Source organism: Taudactylus pleione, unplaced genomic scaffold, assembly GCF_031769625.1.
Source record: "Taudactylus pleione unplaced genomic scaffold, aTauple2 ptg000136l, whole genome shotgun sequence".
Classification (NCBI taxonomy): Eukaryota; Metazoa; Chordata; class Amphibia; order Anura; family Myobatrachidae; genus Taudactylus; species Taudactylus pleione.
In genome coordinates this window covers 1,490,908-1,512,160 of record NW_028284538.1, presented here as the reverse complement: position 1 = coordinate 1,512,160, position 21,253 = coordinate 1,490,908, and the positions used below count along the sequence as shown (strand labels likewise).

At 45.6% G+C, this 21,253-nt stretch overlaps 2 protein-coding genes and 1 pseudogene across 2 annotated transcripts in view; 2 read left to right on the top strand and 1 right to left on the bottom strand.

Annotated features, from left to right (window-relative positions):
* Nucleotides 1–19,243, bottom strand: part of LOC148522892 (neuropeptide Y receptor type 4-2-like) — a 44,181-nt gene extending 24,938 nt beyond the window's left edge. The window contains exon 1 of the mRNA XM_088473552.1: nucleotides 19,164–19,243. Within this exon, the coding sequence (XP_088329678.1) occupies nucleotides 19,164–19,168 (5 nt within the window). The 5' untranslated portion in view covers nucleotides 19,169–19,243. The remainder of the gene's footprint in view (nucleotides 1–19,163) is intronic.
* LOC148522893 (uncharacterized) lies at nucleotides 3,237–14,359 on the top strand (annotated as a pseudogene).
* Nucleotides 19,244–19,396: 153 nt separating the features above from the next.
* Nucleotides 19,397–21,253, top strand: part of RAD9A (RAD9 checkpoint clamp component A) — a 43,187-nt gene continuing 41,330 nt past the window's right edge. Inside the window, exon 1 of the mRNA XM_088473550.1 lies at nucleotides 19,397–19,578. The gene's annotated coding sequence lies outside the window, so the exon portion shown is untranslated. The remainder of the gene's footprint in view (nucleotides 19,579–21,253) is intronic.

The window sequence follows — 21,253 nt, the reverse complement described above, 5'->3', positions numbered from 1 at the left end:
AGACACACAGAAAACTGCAGCAAGAGGAAAAGTTTTGCAATTAAAATTTAAAGAGACAGACACCAATTTGTTGTTTGGATGTCAATCTGTGTTTCGTGGAATCCTGCTTAGAGAAGCAAGATTCCACTTCCAACCTACACCTAAAGACAACATGGAGGACATTGTTAAGGTGGATCTCGCACTGATTTACAAATCCTTGGCAGCGTCTGGGGTTGCCGTCAAACCTCTCCGATGTTGCTAGCTGAAGGCAGAGTTTGGTGATCGGAGCCCCCTGCAGTAGAACCGGAGGAGGGGGAGCAGGAGCTGCAGCCGGAGGAGCCGGGAGAATAGAAGCCAGCGTGGTTTGAATAGAAACCAGCTGTCTCAAGAGTTCCTGTAAGTACTGAGCCACTTGCTGTTGGGCCACCTCTTGGTTGTCCATCTGAGAGGTCAACTCTTGAAGGGACCCAGTTTCTTGGGACCCCGCAGCCTCCATTGGGCCTGAACAACCTGTCACGTCTGTAGCTGACGTATGGGATGTTGTGGGTCTTAGTTGTGGGAGGAAGCGGAGTCAGGGGACCTGGATATATGTTCTCCTCATCCACAGATCTTGGGTGTTGGCGAGACCTGGGCAAAGGTGCGGAGTCTAACCCACAGGATGGTGTTCGCCAGTGACCCCTCCAAGCGGGATTTGGGCTTAGCTGCACCCTGTGAGCAGGTCGCGGTCCTTTGACGAGGTACCCAAGCCCGTGGGAATAGAGACACAGATAACCATGGCCCTGAGAGAGAAATGCCTGGAGTAAGGCACTAAACAGTATCACCATTAATGAGGTTTAGGATGTAGTTTAAACACTTGACACGGAGATCACTAGGAATGTTAGATACACAGGTAGAGATGTAACGCACGGTTGCACGGAGGGTCACCAGAGACGTTTGGGCACACAGGCGGAGGTGGAAACAACACTGCTGCACGGAGAATTCACCAGAGATGTTAGGGCACACAGGTGGAGCTGAAAACACACTGCTGCACAGAGAATTCACCAGAGACGTTCGGGCACACAGGTAGAGATGGTAACACACTGCTGCACAGAGAATCACCAGAAAACGGAAGGCACACAGGTAGAGATGGTAACACACTGCTGCTGCTGACGAGATAGATCAGGAACCTGGACCGGGAACTCAACTAAGGCACTAGGAGACAACCGTTGTTCAGGCAACTTCCAGTAACCTGTGGGATCATAATATACCAAGTGGAACCCTGTGATAGGTGCATAGCATCAGCTGACCACTCACCTATCCAGGGACGAAGATACTGTAACATTGGCCGACTGTCATGGCGGCGCCCATGTCAGGAACCTGGACCGGGAACTCAACTAAGGCACTAGGAGACAACCGTTGTTCAGGCAACTTCCAGTAACCTGTGGGATCATAATATACCAAGTGGAACCCTGTGATAGGTGCATAGCATCAGCTGACCACTCACCTATCCAGGGACGAAGATACTGTAACATTGGCCGACTGTCATGGCGGCGCCCATGTCAAGAACCGCGATCCCCAACACCGGACCACCTGCAGACCACTGCATGCGGGGAGAATTATCAGCTTCTCCCCCGCCGCCACGCCAGCCGCTCGACTGCCCGGGATGTCAGAGGAAGCTGGCGGGACGGTAAGAGAGAGCCGATCCCCGTCTGAGCCCTGACATAAGGCCTTGCTCTAAGCTACGGCAGCTCAGCAGGAAACTAACAAAGCTCAGCAAGAAGTTACCAGAGCTCAGCAAGAAGTTACCAGAGCTCAGCAAGAAACTAACAAAGCTCAGCAAGAAGCTACCAGAGCTCAGCAGGAAACTAACAAAGCTCAGCAAGAAGCTACCAGAGCTCAGCAGGAATCCACCAATGTGCAATTAATGGCCTTGGAGACTGCCCAGAGACAACAATAGAGGAAACCCACCATAGAGGAAACCCGCCAGGCCTTCAGAGAGGTGGTACAAAAGCTAGTAGTCTGGTCTGGAGATGCTTCCCCTGCTCTTCCAACTAACACTCACACCATACGGGCCAGTCACTTTCTGCAAAAGATGACCAAGAATGATGATGTGGAAGCGTATCTTACGGCCTTTGAAAGAACCGCAGAAAGAGAGAATTGGCCTAAAGAGCAGTGGGCAAATCTTTTGGCACCCTTCCTGTCTGGAGAACCACAGAAAGCCTACTTTGACTTGTTAAATTGAAACAGGAAATCTTAACTCGATTGGGAGTCACAGTATTTGTTCGCGCCCAACGAGTCCACCGCTGGGAGTTCCAAACAGAAAATCCTCCACGCTCGCAAATGCATGACCTCGTCCATCTTACTACAAAATAGCTGCAGCCAGAGACTATAACAGGACCACAGATCATGGAAAGGGTCGTTATGGATTGATATCTGCGGTCTCTACCTGCAACTCTGCGCAAGTGGGTGAGCTATGCAGACCCTAAAACAGCAGACCAATTGGTTGAACTGGTGGAGAGGTATGTGGCAGCTGAGGAACTGTTGAGTGTGCCCCACGAGCCCCGATTCCGCAACGGCGATCTCCCGTGATCACTGGTAAGACTGTTCCAGGGGGGAGAAGGGTGCTGGGCGGTGGAATGTACTTAAGACTGATGGTTTGGAACCTGGAAATAGGCCAGCCAGGCCAGGAAGGTTCCTACCCCGTAATAGACTTGATAATAGTATGATTCAATGTTTCCGATGTGGTGGTTTGCACCATATTTATGCTAATTGTTCACTTACCTCTGATCCTATGCAATGTGATACTGCTTACGTCAATCACAGAATGTCTTTCTTTGCACTGCCAGTTGTACTGCTGACCGACAGGCTGGGACAGATAAGCAAATGTGTATAGTTACTGTAGAAGGCAACCGAGTAGATGCTCTGTTAGATTCTGGTAACCTGGTTACACTTGTGAAAGCTGAACTGGTGAACCCCTTGAAGCGTAAGGGAAAAACTGTTGGTGTGACCAGCATACATGAGGATACTCGCTATTATGTTACTGCAGAGGTCAACATAGAAACACAATGTGGTTCCGCAATAGTCTCTGTGGGTTTGGTGCATGGCTTGATGTATGATGCAATCTTGGGGAGATACTGTACTTTGCTCACTTGTGGAAGTTGTGGGAAAGCCGATTTGTTATAGAAGTAAATAACCCTGACCCATTTGAGAAGGTTACTGATGCAGTAGCAGAGGGAGTTTCTTCAGTGTCTGAGAATGATGGTGGCTCACCAAGTGATATGCCTCCTACTGAGATGGGAAACGTTATTGAGCCAGTTGGTCGTCTGCCTGATCTGGAAGTCAGAAAAGAGGTCTTTGCCGTGGAACAGTTAAATGACCCTACTCTGGTTAAAGCCGGGGAAAATTTAAAAGTGGGGGAGGTTAATTATAAAGTTTACCAGCCGGGGAAAAGAAAGCCAGAACCAATATGCCATGTAAATCTTATAAAACCTTGGAAGGATAGAGCAGCTCTGTCAGCCGTCCAAGCCCCTCCAGTAAACCCAGGGCCCTTGGTTCCCGCAGTGAGTAGCTAAAACCCTGTCGGCAGTTCGACAGCAGGAAGTTAAGGAATTTCTTAGCAGAAATAGGGTTTTGTTTTCAGATAAACCGGGCAAAACCAAAGTCATTAAACATGACATAATCACTGACCCAGGGGTTAAGATTAACCTAAAGCCCTATAGGTTACCAGAAGCCCAAAGAGAATCTGTATCTATAGAAATTAAAAAAAAATTGGCATTGGGTGTAATTGAAGAATCACATAGTGAGTGGTCAAGTCCCATTGTGCTTATTCCAAAGCCTGACGGGAGTGTGTGTTTCTGCAACGATTTCCGAAAATTGAACAGTGTGTTAAAGTTTGATGCCTACCCTATGCCTAGGGTGGATGTACTATTTGAAAAACTAGGAACAGCCAGGTATTTAACCACTCTAGACTTAACCAAAGGGTATTGGCAAGTGCCGTTAACTGAGAATGCAAAGAAAAGACAGCCTTTTCTGTACCAGAAGGGTTGTTCCAATACAAGATGTTGCCCTTTGGGTTACATGGGGCACTAGCTACCTTCCAAAGGATGATGGATAGAATTTTAAGGCCCCATAGACGGTATGCTACTGCTTATCTAGATGGTGTGGTCATTCATAGTCCTGATTGGCAGTCTCACTTGCCCAGAGTGCAAGCAGTGTTGGACTCCATCTATAGGACAGGATTGACAGCCAACCCAAAAGGATGTTGCCTAGGGATGGAAGAAGTAATGTATCTCACATACACCATTGGCGGGGCTTTGATAAAGCCACAGCTTAATAAAATTGAGGCAATACAAAACTGGCCACAACCCCTGAATAAGAAGCAGGTGAGAGCCTTCTTAGGGATTACTGGATATTATAGGAGATTTATACCCAATTTGCCACCATTGCAGTCCCACTAACTGACCTTGCCAAAGGCAAACAGGAAGTCATGGTTAAATGGAAGCAGAGAAGGCTTTTCAGGGTTTAAAAATTGCATTGTGTACCCAACCAGTTCTGATGACCCCTGATTTTGACAAGGAGTTTGTTGTGCAAACTGATGCATCAGATGTAGGCAAAGAAGCGATCGTGTCCCAGAGTAAAGAAGAAGAAGAACACCCTATTTGTTGCTTAAGCAGGAAATTGAATGTACATGAGAGAAACTATGTTACGGTCGAGAAAGAAGCATTGGCCATAAAGTGGGCATTAGAAACTCTCAGGTACTACTTGATGGGAAGGAAGTTCAGGTTGATCACTGACCATGCCTCTTTGAGATGGATGTCAGAGAACAAAGTGAGCAATGGGAGAATAACAAGGTGGTTCTTGGCACTGCAAAAGCCAGCTGGCCAATGCAGATACTTTGTCGCGTGTTCATTGTTTGGGGGCTGCAGTTGTTCTGCCCCACAGGTCGAAACAAAGGGGGGATATGTGGTAGAAGCACTGGAGAAGTCTGGGATGGCATATATGTGTGTCCCAGATTCCTATCATATGTGTTTTAAAACCCCCAGGAAAAGTCTGTTGTGCCAAACAGACCAGAAGTGTCGGCTTTTGGTAAAAGCCGGATAATGGGTCCTAGGGGTGTGGATGTGAGAAGAGAAGGGAGGGCCCCATCCACAGACCATTCCAGGTGTTGGGCCTTTCAGTCTGAGAGCAGGATGATTAGCAGTTGCACCTGGAAGTGGCTCAGATAAGCTGTGTTAGGCTTTGGTTCAGTGGCTCACATACCCTGGGGAGAACAGACACTGAGGTTTGTTCAGAGACACTGTGATATTTGAAAGTGCTGTGTTTGTATTTGTGGTAAGGCAGTACGCCTTGCCACTTGTAGAGAGGGAATAACCTGTCTAGTTAGTGCCCAGACGGGCTAGGACTTATTTTTATTTTGTTTTTTATGTTGCACAATAAAACTGTTTCCGACCAGCTAGCACAAAAACCCTGGACTGGTGTGCTGTTTCCTGGCTGCTGTGTGTAAGGAGGTGTCCATCTACCCCAGGAAAGGGACCCCTACCCCGACTATATCACAGTATCTAAGGGGCCTTTTTTCAACGAGTTTTAAAATTCATTGCATATGATAAATGGTGCTCAAGCCAATCAGCTCCCAACTGTAATTTTTCAAACAGATGACAGTTAGGAGCTAATTGGCTGGAGTACCATTACCATAGGCAAATCACTAGTTGCTTATGATAAAACTCTTTCATAATGGGCCCCTAAGTCCTCTAGGAATTAATTGGAGTGAGCTCACCCACTATAACTAATCAGAGCGCTCCAATTCATTTCTATGACAGTGGCCGGTGAACTCACTCCGTTAAGTGTAGTCCTTTGTCGCCAATGTGGTTTTTATTTTGCCAAGATGCAGTGGATACATGGAATATAGAGGACTCTTCCCAAAGGAATTAAGTTAAATAAAATGGTGATTAAAGGTTCTTGGAGATTTTTTTTTTTAATAAAGCATTTACTTATTGCAAGTAAGTTTGTAATCTTGACAAAGGTTGCATATGGGGATCAAAACTTTGATGTATACCTTAATTGCTGGTGGTATGTAATGAATTGAAACTATTTTCTATGAACTCTGAGAGTGCCTATATACTGTGTATATCACACCACTGTAGCTTTGAGAAATGTAGAAATAGACCAGTGGTAGAGCAGCACTCTTGAAATTCCAAAACCAGCAAAGAACCAAATTCTTCTATAAAAAAAAAAAAAAAAAACAGAACAAGAAGCTCTCGTGGTGTAAAACCATATGATACAATGGGAACAGGGGTATAGATTAATACTGCGTACTTTTATATGAATGATTATTACTTATCTGAATACATAGACTCCAGAAGCCAGGAGAATTCACAGCATGGGGAGTGAAACAATTTCTTCATCCACATAAATGGATTATTTATAATAAACAATGCAGGCCACATGTAACATCTTAATGATATATATATTAATGTGGGATCTCAATAAATACACATAAATAGACATAAAGCAGTTATCTATAACATCAGCAAGGATTAGTGGACACCAGTGTCTCAGTCATCCATGTCTTTGGTCCTAAGCATGTGCTGCAGGGAGCAGACCAGGGGTACAAAGGACCATTACAAAAACTGTGTATGGGGAGGCCATCCAACAAGTTTAATTTTGGAAAACTTTGTCAGGTGTGTGTATATTCATTGTAAAAGTTTTTATTGAGATCCTATATAAAGGGGCCTATTTATCAATGTTTTTTTTTTTAATAACAGCAGTTTCTACATCATTTTATGCATAATCACTATACATTATTTGTGCCAGAAGACATCGGTATACGGAAAATGTAAGGATACAGATACAGGCAGGGGCGTGGCTACGGCGGCGAGGGAGTGAGACGCGAGTGTGACGCGAGTCCGGAGAGCTCCCCGGCTTAACTTCCTGGGAATCTATCCTGACCCCACTGTCCCGGTGTCTGCAGGTCCCCCTGGACCTTTCTGTGTACCTGATACCTGTAGCCACACTCCGGTCTGGTTTCTGACAGCCGCTGCTGTCGAGAGCCGCGTACTTGTGTGCCTGCTGTGTTGGGAGACTGTGCGCCTGCGTCAGGGCTCTGGCCGGGGTTGCAGTGTTCCCTCCTGTCTTCTGTCCTCCTGTCAGCTCGCTGTGCCCAGGCTGACAGCGGGGATATCGGTGGGGAACCCGGGGACTCCTGAGGGCAACCTGCCTGTCTTTGCCTATGACCCTCTTTCTCATCTCCCATTTGTAAAATAGTGGGCGTGGCTTGAATGACCCGGCGGCCATCTTTTCATCTTCCTCCACTCCTCCTTGCTTGCATATATCTTGTCTTCTGCTGGACTCCTGCCGTGACTGTGTTATCTAAGTGTTGTCAGTATGGGGAAATCTGGGCAAGCCGCTGATAGAGCTAACTGAAAAATACGCACGCACTTCTACCTCTCAGGCTCCACAGCCCACATCACCCAGTGAATCCTCTCCTCCAGATGCTACAGATAATCCGCAGGGGACGACCTCTACTGCCCCACATGTGGTCACTTTGCAGCAGGTGCTAGAGGCGATAGCGGCTAGTGAAAAGCGCCTTTCGGATAAAATTGAAAAGGTACAATGAGATTTGTCTCTGCTGTGGCAGGATGTACAGCGGGTCAGGGAGCGTGTGGGTGAGGTGGAAACTCGTATATCCACTTTGGAAAATTCGCATGGTTCCGTGAAAGATAACGTGTCTTCTATGAGTCAACAAATTTCCACTATACAAAATAAATTGCTGGACATGGAGGGCCGTCTGCATCGAAATAATGTCCGCTTCGTTGGGCTACCGGAGGGGGGGAGGGTTCCTCTCCTGAATCATTCCTGGAAACATGGCTAATTGAATCTTATGGCAAGGACTCATTTTCCTTACAATTTGCTGTGGAAAGGGCTCACCGTGTCACCACTCGCCGTCATCCACCTGGCGCTTCGCCTCGTACCTTAATAGCGAGGTTCCTGCATTATAAACACCGGAATGCAGTGCTGCGTCTGGGATGCATTAAAGGCCCCTTGGTCAGAAATGGCGTGAAGATCTCTGCTTTTCCAGACTTTGCTATGGAGGTCCAAAAGGATAGGGCCCAATTCTTGCCTATTAAGCGCACTCCGAGACTTAAATATATCGTATGCTATGTTTTTTCCATCCAAGCTCAGGGTCGTGGCAAATGGAGAATCAAATCTTTTCTCAACTCCGCGGGAGGCGGGTGCTTGGCTTTACCAATATGCTCCTGGTGGCCGGCAACTGGCTCCAGCCTGAGCTCCTTTGTTTATATAATGCCGGTATTATATTCTGTTTATCGATGATACAGGTTTATATTTGCTAAGTCACACAATTCTAACATTTAATATGTGTTCAGTGTTTTTATTTAATATTTTTCTGTTGCGAATGACACCGGTTTTTATTGCCGGGGGGCTCCCCTGCAATGGTAGTTGCTGCAATATATTGCCCTGTTGTTGTATTGCTATTAGTTTAGTTACATAAACTACAATACTGTTGTATTTCTGAGTTTGGGATATAGGTATGCCGAAGTTGGGGGTGGTATACGGGGTGGAGGGTGAGGGTGGATTGGGGATTCTGGGAGGATTGGTTACTGTTATTATTTATTTTTTGTTTTTGTGTTATTTCTTTTCTTTTCTTTTATGGCCACACCTGGATGCATTTTAAAGTATTATTGTGTGTTGGGTTCGAGGGAGGAGGTTACATGTACTATACTGCTATGGTTTTTTTTTTAATTGTTGTATGTCTCTCTTAAATTTTCTTACGTGGAATGTCCGCGGAGTGAACGATAAAGTGAAGCGCTCTTTAGTATTAAAGCTGCTTAAACAGTATAACTCTGACATTATTTGTCTCACTGAGACCCATTTAGTTGGTAGTAGGCTTCTTTCTCTTAGGCGGCCGTGGGTCGGATGGGCGTATCACGCCTCCCACACATCATCGTCGAGGGGAGTCTCGGTTCTTATTAAGAAATCTGTCTCATTTGTACTAAACTCAGTTAAGTCAGATCCCTATGGTAGATATGTATTTCTGGATTGTAAAATACATTCTATGCCGCTATATACAGTATACTGGCCGTATATATACCTCCCCCTTTTACCTATGAAGTGCTGAAGCGTGCAGCTGAATTTGTGGCTGTGTCTCCTGGTACTCCAATAATCTATTTAGGGGATTTCACCAATCTTGTTGATCCTTCTTTAGATAAATGGCGGAAACCTCCAGTACACAGTTAGGTGGAGGAAGGTCGGGCTTTGCTAAATTTATAGATAGTTTAGGGTGGGTGGACGCTTAGAGGGTTAGAAATCCAGGTGTGCAACAGTTCTCATGTTTTCTGCAACTTATCATTCCTTTTCTGGCATTGAATTGGCCCTAGTTTCACCCAGTTTGCTCCCTAAAATTTGTCATATGACCTATAAGGCTAGAGGGGTGTCAGATCATTCTCCACTTCTGATGTCTTTGGAGGTAGCTAGTTCTAGGGGGCAGGTATTTTGGAAACTCCACCCCTTCTGGCTTAATCATACGAAGGCGGGCTCTGAGTTAGAGGCCTTGTGGGATGGCTAATTTGCGGAGAATGTTGGATCTGCCTCGGCGCCTATTGTGTGCGATTCATTTAAGGCATATATGCGTGGTACTCTGATTAAACGTGTAGCTGAATTGAAATTATTCTACAGGAGGAAAGAGACTGAATTAGAGTCAGAAACCCCGTCGTTTGGAACTTGTTTACTTGAGGGACAAGTTGGATACATCTAGGGTACAGTGGTTAGCAGCTCAATCTACATGGAAAGCTCACCTATTGGATAGCAATATGCGGAGTTTATTGTTTAAACCACATGCACATTATGCGCATGCGGATAGGACAGGCAGTTATCTGGCACATTTAGTACACGCTGATCGCCCAACTGTGACCGTTGCTGAGCTTGTACGGCCGGATGGTACGGTGGTCACGTCTACTCCAGATATAGCTGATACTTATCTCACATTCTATAAGAATATATATAGTACACAGTTGTCCTGTTCCATGGTTGAACTGCAGTCATATGTTTCTGCTATTAGATTACCATCACTCTCGTCTGAGGCTCATGCCTTCTTAGATGCCCCATTCTCCCTAGCAGAGATAGAGGCTGCTGTCAAATCCTTCCCGGGTGGCAAGGCTCCAGGTAGTGACGGCATACCGATAGAATTATATAAAAAACATGCTGGGATATTTATGCTTAGATTGCTCAAGTTATTCAGTGATTTATATTAGGATGGTGTGTTCCAGTCTTCTATGTCTGAGGCTGTCATTATTGTATTGCCAAAACCTGGGAAGGATCCTAGATTCCCTGAAGCTCATAGGCCAATCTCACTGATTCCCACAGATGCCAAAATTCTAGCCAAAATTTTGTCTTTAAGACTTAACCAGGTCATAGCCTCAATAGTGCACCTGGATCAGACCGACTTCATGCCAGGTAAATCGACCTCGATAAATATTAGACGTTTATTTACTCATTTGCAGGCTTCTCATGAGGAGGAATCGGCCTCGGTTGTTGTGTCTTTAGACGCAGCGAAAGCCTTTGATTCTGTAGAGTGGGCCTATCTTTGGGAAGTCATGAGTGGTATGGGTGTGGGACCTGTTTTTATCAAATGGGTGCAACTATTATATGATAGACCCAGTGCTAGGATTTCTGTTAATGGTTTTATTTCCCCCTTTTTTTCCCTTTTTCGTGGCACTAGACAGGGTTGCCCGTTATCCCCTGCCCTGTTTGCCATAGAACCACTGGCTTGTATTATTCGGGCTCATCCTGATATTATGGGGTTTCAGTTGGGGAACAAAGTGGATAAAATTGCTTTATACGCAGATGATTTATTATTGTTCCTTAGCGATTATAAGGTGGCAATGCCAGTAGTTCTAAATATAATTTAGTAGTTATTCAGGCTTTACTACTAATTGGGGTAAATCTTCTATTTTACCTTTGCGGGGTGCTCTCCCTACTGTGTCGGTGTTTCCTTTGCATCTTTGCTGGGTCCCAAGATTTATATATTTAGGGGTTTGGAAATCTAATCGATCAGAAGAAAAGGAAAAGATTGGTTCCTGGAGTAGACTCCCTCTTACAGTTATGGGCAGGGTGAACCTAATAAAAATGGTAGTACAACCCAAATTTCTCTACATATTGCAACAATCCCATTTATATTCCTGCAGCTGTATTTCGTAAATTGAATAGTATGCTCTCATCTCTTATTTGGGCAGGTAAGCGGCCTCGTTTGAGATTTTATGTACTTACTAGGCCCAGAGGGAGTGGTGGTATGGCCCTTCCTCATTTCCGTTTATATTACTATGCTGCTCAGTTGGCTCATGTTCGGTCTTGGATACAGGATAGCCACTTTGACCCCCTGCCTGCTTTTCTTATTTCACAGGCAACGCCAGGACATAGGACCTCATTCAGACCCGCTCGCAAGCGGGTCGATGTTTTTGCCGTGCGCACACGCAGTGGCCGCACTGCGCGCGCGCAAGCCCTGGAGCGAGAGAAATTCTTTCGCTCCGGGGCTCACTACAAAAGGGACGGCTGTCGATGTTGATCGACAGCTCGCCCCGTTTTGTGGGCGTGGCGGGTGGTTTCACAAACGGAGGTTTCACATCGCAACCATCATCCTGGTCGCTCGTTTAAGCTGTGGGTGGAAACCCACAGCCTAGCGAGCGGCCAGGAGGCCGGCTCAGAAAATGGAAGCGGCCGCCCTCATTCAGAGCGAGCGCTCGCTCTGAATGAGGTCCATACTCCCTTACAGGCGCTGTTAAGTGGTAAGATTTCTAGGGGTGGTCCCCCATTGCTTATTCAAGCAGTTAAAATATGGCGGGAAATACATACATAAATCCAATTTACTGATATAGACCCGGATACCCCCTTGTGGTATTCGTGTCGATTTTCTGAACTGGCCTCTCTTCCTTTAAGACAGGTTTGGGATAAAAGGGGAATTGGTACAGTAGGGCAATTATACTCCAATGAAGTTTTGAAATCTTTTACTCAATTAATGAATGAATTTAAACTTCCAGCTGCTTATTTTTGCAGGTTTTTGAAACTCAGACATGCGCTTGAGGCCCAATTTAAGGATGGTCCTCAGTCTGTTGCCCTATCCCCAGGGAAAGAGTTTGTGTTAAAGTTGGGGCCTGTAAAATCATTGTCTCTAGCTTACCCCTTTATGCTGTCCTCATATCATAGTGAAATCCTGTCTACTCTGCATTGTGGTTGGGAATCTATGGTTGGTATCATTAGTGATGAGGAGTGGGAAGCAGCTTTGGAATTTCCAAGTAAGGCTACCGTGTCTATATGATTTCAGCAAACACAGCTATTTATTTTACACAGAGCATATTTAACCCCCGTTAGATTGGTACGTTTTGGAGGCAGACAGTCTGATATCTGTCCCAAATGTGGCAATGTTCAGGGGACTTTCTGGCATTTGTTGTGGGAATGCTGTGTGATTCAAGTATTTTGGGCCAAGGTTAGGTCCGCTCTGTCCCATACCGGTATTCCACTTCCAATACTTACACCTCAGTTTTGTAGCATAGGAGCTAGAGAAGATGATGAGCTGGACCGTTATAGCACTCAATATGCTATTCATTTATGTGCACTTGCCAAAGTATGCCTGGCTCGATCATGGTTGGCTCCTACTGGCCGGACTTTCAAGAGTGGGTTTCTTTAGTAAATTTGACTGTGGACCATGAGCGATATTTGTATCTTGCCCGTAATGCAGAAACTAAATTTGATAGTATATGGATCAGGTGGATAGAGTCAAATTATGCATCCCCTCGACCTTATAGTAATTGGTGTGAAAACAAACATTTACTTTTAATTTGTTTTTGTTTTTTCTGTCAAGTATATACCAAGTGTGGCGGTTGTTATTGTTTTAATTTAATTTTATTTTTATTTATTTTTTATTTTATGTGTGAAAATATAATTGGATTGCGGTTTTTCTTTTTTATGCTTATGTTATATAAATGTAATAAAAATAACTTTATTTAAAAAAAAAAAAAGGATACAGGAAACCTGTGGTGCTACATGCTCTTGTGGCCACAGATTGACAAATAAAGTCATAAAACTTGTTAATTTAAGTTCAGAAAAACCGCTAACAATTCTGTTAAAACATTACATCTCCCATTGTCCTTGTCTTAGCCTGATGATATAAGCCAGGACTTCCAAAATCTGTGACAGGCCGTAGTGCTGACTGATCTTCTGATCATTGCGCCTGAAGCCTTACGCCATTACTTCCAGAATTTGTAAAAGTCCACCTACAGAAAAAGTCTTCCAATAAAAAACATATGGAGCATAGGGGGTGATTCTGAGGTAATCACTATTGCAGTGAGGACTGCATTTTTTGTTGCAGCCACTAGTACATCTTTATTCTAATGTTACGGCTGATATGCGTCCTACTGAGATGCCCACCGGCTGTAGTGCGATTCCGCCGATGTGAGTACAAAGATGCACTATCAGCATATCATTGGCCACACCACTGGACATTGTATCAGCCCTATGGCAGATGCAGAAAGGCCAACTGAACATGGCTGCCGGTGTCAATACAACTGTGTCTTTAGACACAGTCGTTGACACCAACACACCCGTGTCTGGTAGCTACACCCCCACCACCCACTTACCACTCTGAAACACTCATCGAAATTGCATGAAACGCCATGCAAATTTCATTCTGCGCCTCTGTGCGGCATCCATCAGGATCAGCAGCAGCTCCTGCCCTCTTACCTAAAGGGGGGCTGCCACTGCTTCTGATACCGGTGCCTGCGCAATAAATGTCAGGCACCGGACTTGCGCATGTGCATGAGCGTAACACCAGACCAGCTTCTCAGGGCTGCATTGGTAGCAGCCCCGAGAAACCCTGTAGGGCTGCCTGAAAGGCAGATCAGCGCTCTCTGCTTATGGCAGGCCGGACTGTCAGTCCCAGGGGGAGGACAAAGACACCTTCCCCAGGGGCTGTCTGTCCTGTGCGTGACTGGCAGTTGGTGCTTCCAATGGGAAGCCACCTCCAGTCACAGTGTAGCCAGTGCAGTCAAGGACTGCATTGGCTCACTGAAGTGGCGGATTTTACTGGGGGGGCTGCAGCCTAGCAGCCACTAGGTAAAAGCTGCCACTGATCAGGATGCAAGCACAGTGCGACCATCGGCCACTTGTTCCCACCTCTGACTCCCATATAGTCTTCTATAACACTAGACATAGGGAGAGTGAGATACACAGATTATACAACTATCTCTTCTGTGTTGTAACATGAATTAACCGCATGATAAAGTAAAGCATCAAAGCAGTCTATGTTTTGTTGTAGGTGAAGATAACACTTTTACAAATAATGTTGCATATTTGTTTTTTTCCCAGGAACCTTCAAATAGTGTTCCAAGAGTATTGACACTATGTAATAATGACAGAGCCATAAATGATTCCAGCATCTTTAGTATTTACATCTGACTTATAATAATATTGTGTCACAGTGATAGAATAGTGTACAGTATAATGCAGTATCTGATTCTATTATTATCTTCCATTTATATGGCATGACAAGGGTTCCATAACATCATATACTAGATAGGCATGCAGCAAATATTACCATTATATTATCTAATAATAATATAGTAGCAATATAGAGTGCCAGCAATTTAATTGTCTTTAATCTTTCACATCAGTCCCTGCTCCAGTGGAGCTTACAGTATAAATTCAGTTAGCTCATGCCCCTTTCACACCAAAATCCTGTATCGAATCCGGGATTATGAACACAGGGCCAGATTCAGACCCGCTCGCGAGCGAAGGACGCTCGCAAGCGGGTCGATGTTGGCCGAATGCGCACGACGGAGGGAGCTCCATCGTGCGCATGCGCGAGACCCGGCGAGCGACGAGGAATACGTCGCTCGGGGTCTCGCACCAAAGGGGGTGTGCTGTCGATGTGGTGAGTGACAGCATGCCCCCTTTGGTGGGCGTGCCTGCCAGACGGAGGCGTTCCCACTGACATCAGTAGTGTGATGTCAGTGGGAGTGATTTTGGCTCTGAGAGCCAAAAGCACTCCAGGGCTTGCGGCAGCGAGACCCTACCGCAGGGTCTCGTCGCAAACCTGATGGTCGCGATGGTCTTGACCATCGCGACCATCATCATGGACGCTCGCATAAGCTGTGGGTGGTAACCCACAGCTATGCGAGCGTCCAAGAGGCCGCTCCATTTTTAGGGAGGAGGGCCCTGATTCAGAGCGAGCGCTCTGGTCAGAGCGTTCGGCTCTGAATCAGGCCCACAGGTCAGACCCCATTAATACCCTTTTCACACCGTAGCTAAAATCCGGGTTATTGATGATGTCATCTCCAAGCGCCGCCAGAACAGTTCCACAGTGTGAGCAGTGTGTACGACGCCAACCCAGAAATAACCCAGGTCAGCGCAGCAGTCTGAAGGGGGTCAGCCCCGGTTTGGTACTATGTTCCAAATACTAGGTCAAAACAAGGACTTTAGTGTAAAAGGAGTATTACAGTGCACCTTCGGCCCGTGTGAGGTCACTGCTCCACAGCCGCTAATCAGCTCATTTTAGGCATGACCTTGGTTGGACTGTACATACAGCCCCATAGCGCAGGTCGTTACTGTGTCCAACCCTGCTCGCTACCCAGTTTGGATTAGTGGGGCAGTAAACCCGGGTTATTTTTCAAGGACCCTTTTACCACTTTTACACTAAATCCCGGGTCTGACCCGGTATTTGGAACATGGTTCAGAACTGGCAGAAACCAGTGGGACCCAGTTACATACATCTACTGTTCGGAGAAGTCTGTCCAGAAGTGGTCTTCATAGAAGAATTGCGGAAAAAAGCCATACCTTCAACATGGAAACAAGGCCAAGCGACTCAACTATGCACGAAAACATAGGAACTGGGGTGCAGAAACATGGCAGCAGGTGCTCTGGACTGATGAGTTAAAATGTGAAATATTTGGCTGTAACAGAAGGCAGTTTGTTCGCTGAAGGACTGGACAGCGGTACAATAATGAGTGTCTGCAGGTAACAGTGAAGCATGGGGAGGTTCCTTGCAAGTTTGGGGCTGCATTTCAGCAAATGGAGTTGGGGATTTGGGCCCTCATTCAGAGCCGTACGCTCTGAGCAGAGCGCACGCTCTGAATGAGGGCCGGGCTCCATGAAAATGGAGCATCCTCCTGGACGCTCGTATAGCTGTGGGTCACCACCCACAGGCTATACGAGCGTGCATTGTGATGGCCGCGATGGTCGTGACCATCGAAATTGCGAGCCGGAGCCTGCGGTTGAGGTTTTCAACCGCAAGCTCCGGAGTGATTTTGGCTCTATCAGAGCCAAAATCACTCCCACTGACATCACTAGTGATGTCAGTGGGCCGGCTTCTGACGGGAGGCGTTCCCGTGGGAACGCCCCCGTCAGGGAGGCACGCCCCCGGCACGCCCACCAAAGGGGGCGTGCTGTCAATCAACATTGACAACACGCCCCCTTTGATCGGACACAACGAGCGAAGGACTTTCCTTCGCTCGTCGCGTCTGGCGCATGCGCACGACGGAGCTCCCTCCGTCGTGCGCATGCTCAGTCCATAACATCGACCCACTTGCGAGCGGACAGCCGCTCGCGAGTGGGTCTGAATCAGGCCCTTGGTCAGGATTATCCATAATCCATCACTTATCCATCATGCAATACCATCAGGGAGGCGTATGTACCTAGAAGAATTGATGCTGTTTTGAAGGTAAAGGGTGGTCACACCAAATATTGCTTTGATTTAGATTTGTCTTCTGTTCATTCACTTTGCATTTTGATAATAAAAAACTATTAACACTTCTTTTTATGAAACATTCTTACTTTGCAGCATTTTTTCCACACCTGTCTAAAACTTTTGAACAGTACTGTATAAAAATGTAGGGACATGCAGTCAGAGTAGGCAAAGCCTACACTGTCTTACTCCTGAGATTTGATATAAAATTGATTAGAATAATACAAAGAAGATATTTATAACTTATAAACATATTTGTTTATTGTAATAATTTTTTTCAGTTAACTCTCACTAGCTTTGTGGAGCTCCCTGGGACTGCAGGGAGATGAGAGAAAAGGCAGCAACAGCTCAGCCTCGCTTCTGTATAGTCAGACGCTACTTGTAGAACTGGGGGCAGGGCCACCCCACAGGCAAAAAACTGCACAGAAAGAGAGCTAATAGAGGCATGCCTCTGAGTATGGGGGGCCGTACCTGCACTGATAGTCACCTTGGCTGTGTCATGTGACCAGAAAATGCACTGCAGTGTTCAGAGATCGGAACTCATTCAGCAGCAGCAAGAGAAGACAGTGATGCAGGTAGGAGAATCAAGTAGGGGGTGAGACAGGCTCCCAGCACTCAGACCAATCTCCATATGTGCCTCCACAAAGGGGCGTCTTTAGAGAGGGGGCGCGTGTGCAATCCCCATCCGAGGCCTCCACCTCTCTTCCCGGCGGCCAGCAGCCAACTGACGCGGCTGGCCGGCCACCTGAGCATTAGTAGACTCTGGGAACTAGAGTGTGCCCGGAGTCTACTGCGCATGCGCAAAACGCCAGAATAATTGCCGCGGCTGCCATTTATCCGGCTTTTTGCACAGCGCTGACACCCAGCACGAGACCTCAGAGAAATTTTAAATAATATGGGTGCAGGGTGTGTGATGCAGGCCCCCCGTTAACCCAGGGGCCCATGTGCATCGCACACCCTGCACCCATTATAGATAGCCATTGACTTCACCGCACGTCACTGTAAACTGTACATAAAATTAATGTGATATTTGAATCCTGTTCTAAATTAATGTAAGATTATTTTTTGACTGAACTAATCCATATGCCTTTCCCTCGAGTCTGGTTGTGACTGTCTGAGATACATAGATGGTCACTGCCTAAGTATTCTGCCATGTATCCTTAATATTATATGTACATACTTTCCATTTTATTTACTATATTTGTTTAACTGAATAGAAAAGAGCGGAAAGTAGAATTTTTTTTCTGTGGCAGTAAATAATATCATTTGACATTTAGAAAATGAGGGGAATTAGAAAGTCCAGGCCTCACTGCCAGTGTGAGCTTACCCATACTTGCCAACTCTCCCTGACTGTCAGGGAGACTCCCTAAAATAGCAGCAATATCTCTGTCGAGTCAGCAATCTATCTGATTGCATCTTACCCACATTATAATGCATACTTACCTACTCTCCCGATTTGGTCAGCAGCCTCCTCTCGGCAGCCGCCAGGACCATCAGCGCCGCCCCCCAACCCAGTGTAATCACCTGGCGGCTGCTTTTCCTCTCTGCAGCTGCTGGCACAAGGAATGTACCGCTCCCCAATGCCTGGAGCAGCTTACCTGGTAAGGGAGCGCAGGATGGTGGACATAGCCCTGAGATCCTGGCCTTATCCTTGCTCTGGCTGCAGCCTGGATCCGCCGGTGTCAGTGCGCGGTCTGCTGTGTACACACACGCCGGTCACCTGGTCCCAGTATTATATAACAGTGCAGAAACCCCCACCCTTGCGCGACTGCCTGCAGCGCTTCCCCCTCCCTCCACTGTGATGACCTTCAGTGCTGGCCTCTCCCCCCCCACCTGCGTGTGTGAACCAAACATCGATGTTCGAAACATCGATGGTTGATAGATGCTGGCAACCATCAATTGTTTTACGCATCAACTGATGTTGACCGATGGTAACCATCGATGTTTCTAGAAACATCAATTGCTGATTGATTTGGAACAACCATCGATGTATTTAAGAAAAAAAAATCAATTGTTGATGGCTGTCAACTACTTTTGCCATCGGTGGCAGAGAACCAATGGTTCGATGGTCACCCTGCCAATGGTCCCTAACTCCCACAGACCAGTCCCAATCATTGTTAGTATCGATTTTCCTGATACATTGGATTCAGTTATGTGGAACTCAACCATCGATTGTTTAAAGCAATCAGCCATTGATGTTACAGCCGTCGATGGTCATTACTACAGTATACCATATAAATTGCTATTTTTATGGTATACTGTTTTTAAAAAAATATATATATTTTTTATATAAAATTCTGTTGGATAAGTTTTAAATAGATCTTCTTGACCTAATTCAATCATTAAAAAAAACTACAATTTGTGAGCGGTTTTTGGAAAAAAAAATTGTCAGTTAAGTGGTTAAATAGAAGCTGATTGGTTGCTATGGGCAACATCTCCAATTCTAAAAACTCGCACTTACCCCATGGACTCAGCTGCTATGATAGCAACCAATTAATAGTGAGCTCTTGGTCTTCTCTTCTTAAGTTCTGTTGTATCAGGCCGGAGTATAGTATAGATAAAGTTTTCTCCAGATCTTTCTCTTTCAAACACTAGAGTTATTGTTGTCACACACAAAAAAACAGCTTGCCGGCCATTTTCCTGGAGACCAACTGTGCCTGAGACACACTCACACTCCTGCAGCAAATGGCGCCTTCACGAAAGACAGCACGAAACCACAGTCTATCCCCCTCTGAAATCTCATGTGTCAGGTACCGGGAAGCAGTGTCTGAAGCAGATGGAGGAGAGTTTTCAGTGATCTGCTCACTGGCATGTCAGTCTCGTCTGAACCTCACGGAGTAGTCACACAGGAGACAGAGGCTGAAATTATAGAGAAGGTGTGTGGTCTGTATATAATGTACATGTGTGCTGTGTATAATGCTGGCTGTAAGTCAGGGGGGGCGCTGCTGTACCTGTATATAATGTGCTGTGTATAATGCTGGCTGTAAGTCAGGGGACGCTGCTGTATCTGTATATAATGTACATGTGTGTTCTGTATAATGTTGGCTGTAAGTCAGGGGGGCGCTGCTGTACCTGTATATAATGTCCATGTGTGCTGTGTATAATGCTGGCTGTAAGTCAGGGGGCGCTGCTGTACCTTTATATAATGTACATGTGTGCTGTGTATAATGCTGGCTGTAAGTCAGGGGGCTCTGCTATACCTGTATATAATGTACATGTGTGTTGTGTATAATGCTGGCTGTAAGTCAGGGGGCTCTTTATACCTGTATATAATGTACATGTGTGTTGTGTATAATGCTGGCTGTAAGTCAGGGGGCTCTTTATACCTGTATATAATGTACATGTGTACTGTGTATAATGCTGGCTGTAAGTCAGGGGGCGCTGCTGTGCCTGCATATAATGTACATGTGTGCTGTGTATAATGCTGGCTGTAAGTCAGATGGTGCTACCTGTATATAATGTACATGTGTGCTCTGTATAATGCTGGCTGTAAGTCAGGGGGCGCTGCTGTAAGTCAGTGTTCCTGTGCTGATTTAGACTGTGACATCTGATAATGCAAGTGACAGAAACAATTATCTTTTTCATGTCTGTGTTGATCACACTGACCAACATTCACTGATATATACAAACATTTACATTTACCAACTGGTGGCACAATACAGGATTAATGATTGCATACTGTCATTGCTCCTACACAGCCCCTAATGATAGTGTGCTCATGCTGTAACTGTACGCTGCTGCTGAAATGTACCATACAACAGAATCCAAAATACACATCACAGCAGACAGATCTACTGAATTAGTCCAATAATAATAAGTTCTGTCTTCTATTGTGTTCATAGGTGCTGAAAATCTATTTTCTGACCTTTTGTTTAGTTACCACACTGGGTGATGTTTATCCAGGACAGGCTGGGGCTATGGATGGTTCATATTATGGGTTTGAGCTGCTATAGTCCCATATTAGGATTGTTCTGTACAGTCTTTTGTTATTGTGCAACAAATAATTGCTGCTTTTAATCCTGCATAATTGCCTAAAAATTAGCGCTTGTACTAACTTGGACCCTATTACATTTCTCCCCCAAGGGGCTGGTGCAGATTTCTTTTGAAGACCAAAACAAAATAAAAAAACAGGTTATTTCAACACGTATGCACAGCTGTACACATATTGAGAAGCCTATGCATCTGGTTCATCTATTTATCATCATCGTGCTGCATTTGTTCTCATCTGCTCTAAAGCAGGCACAATAGATATTTTCTGGTCATGTACATATCCTGTTCACGCAGTATACAGTACACAAACTGGCATACGTCTCACACTGCATTGGGGAGAGTCTGTGATTGTTTTCCCTTTTTGTTTTTTCTTTCCTTCATTCTTTCCAGTCACAGATTAGTGTAGTTTCCCCAGCCTTCAGTTTTGGGGGTAGATTTACTAAAGCTTCTAAAACAGACAAGTGGAGATGTTACCCATAGCAACCAGTAATATTCTGCCTATCGTTTTCTAAAATGAAGTAAAGAAATTCTAGGTATAATCTGGTTGCTATGGGCAACACC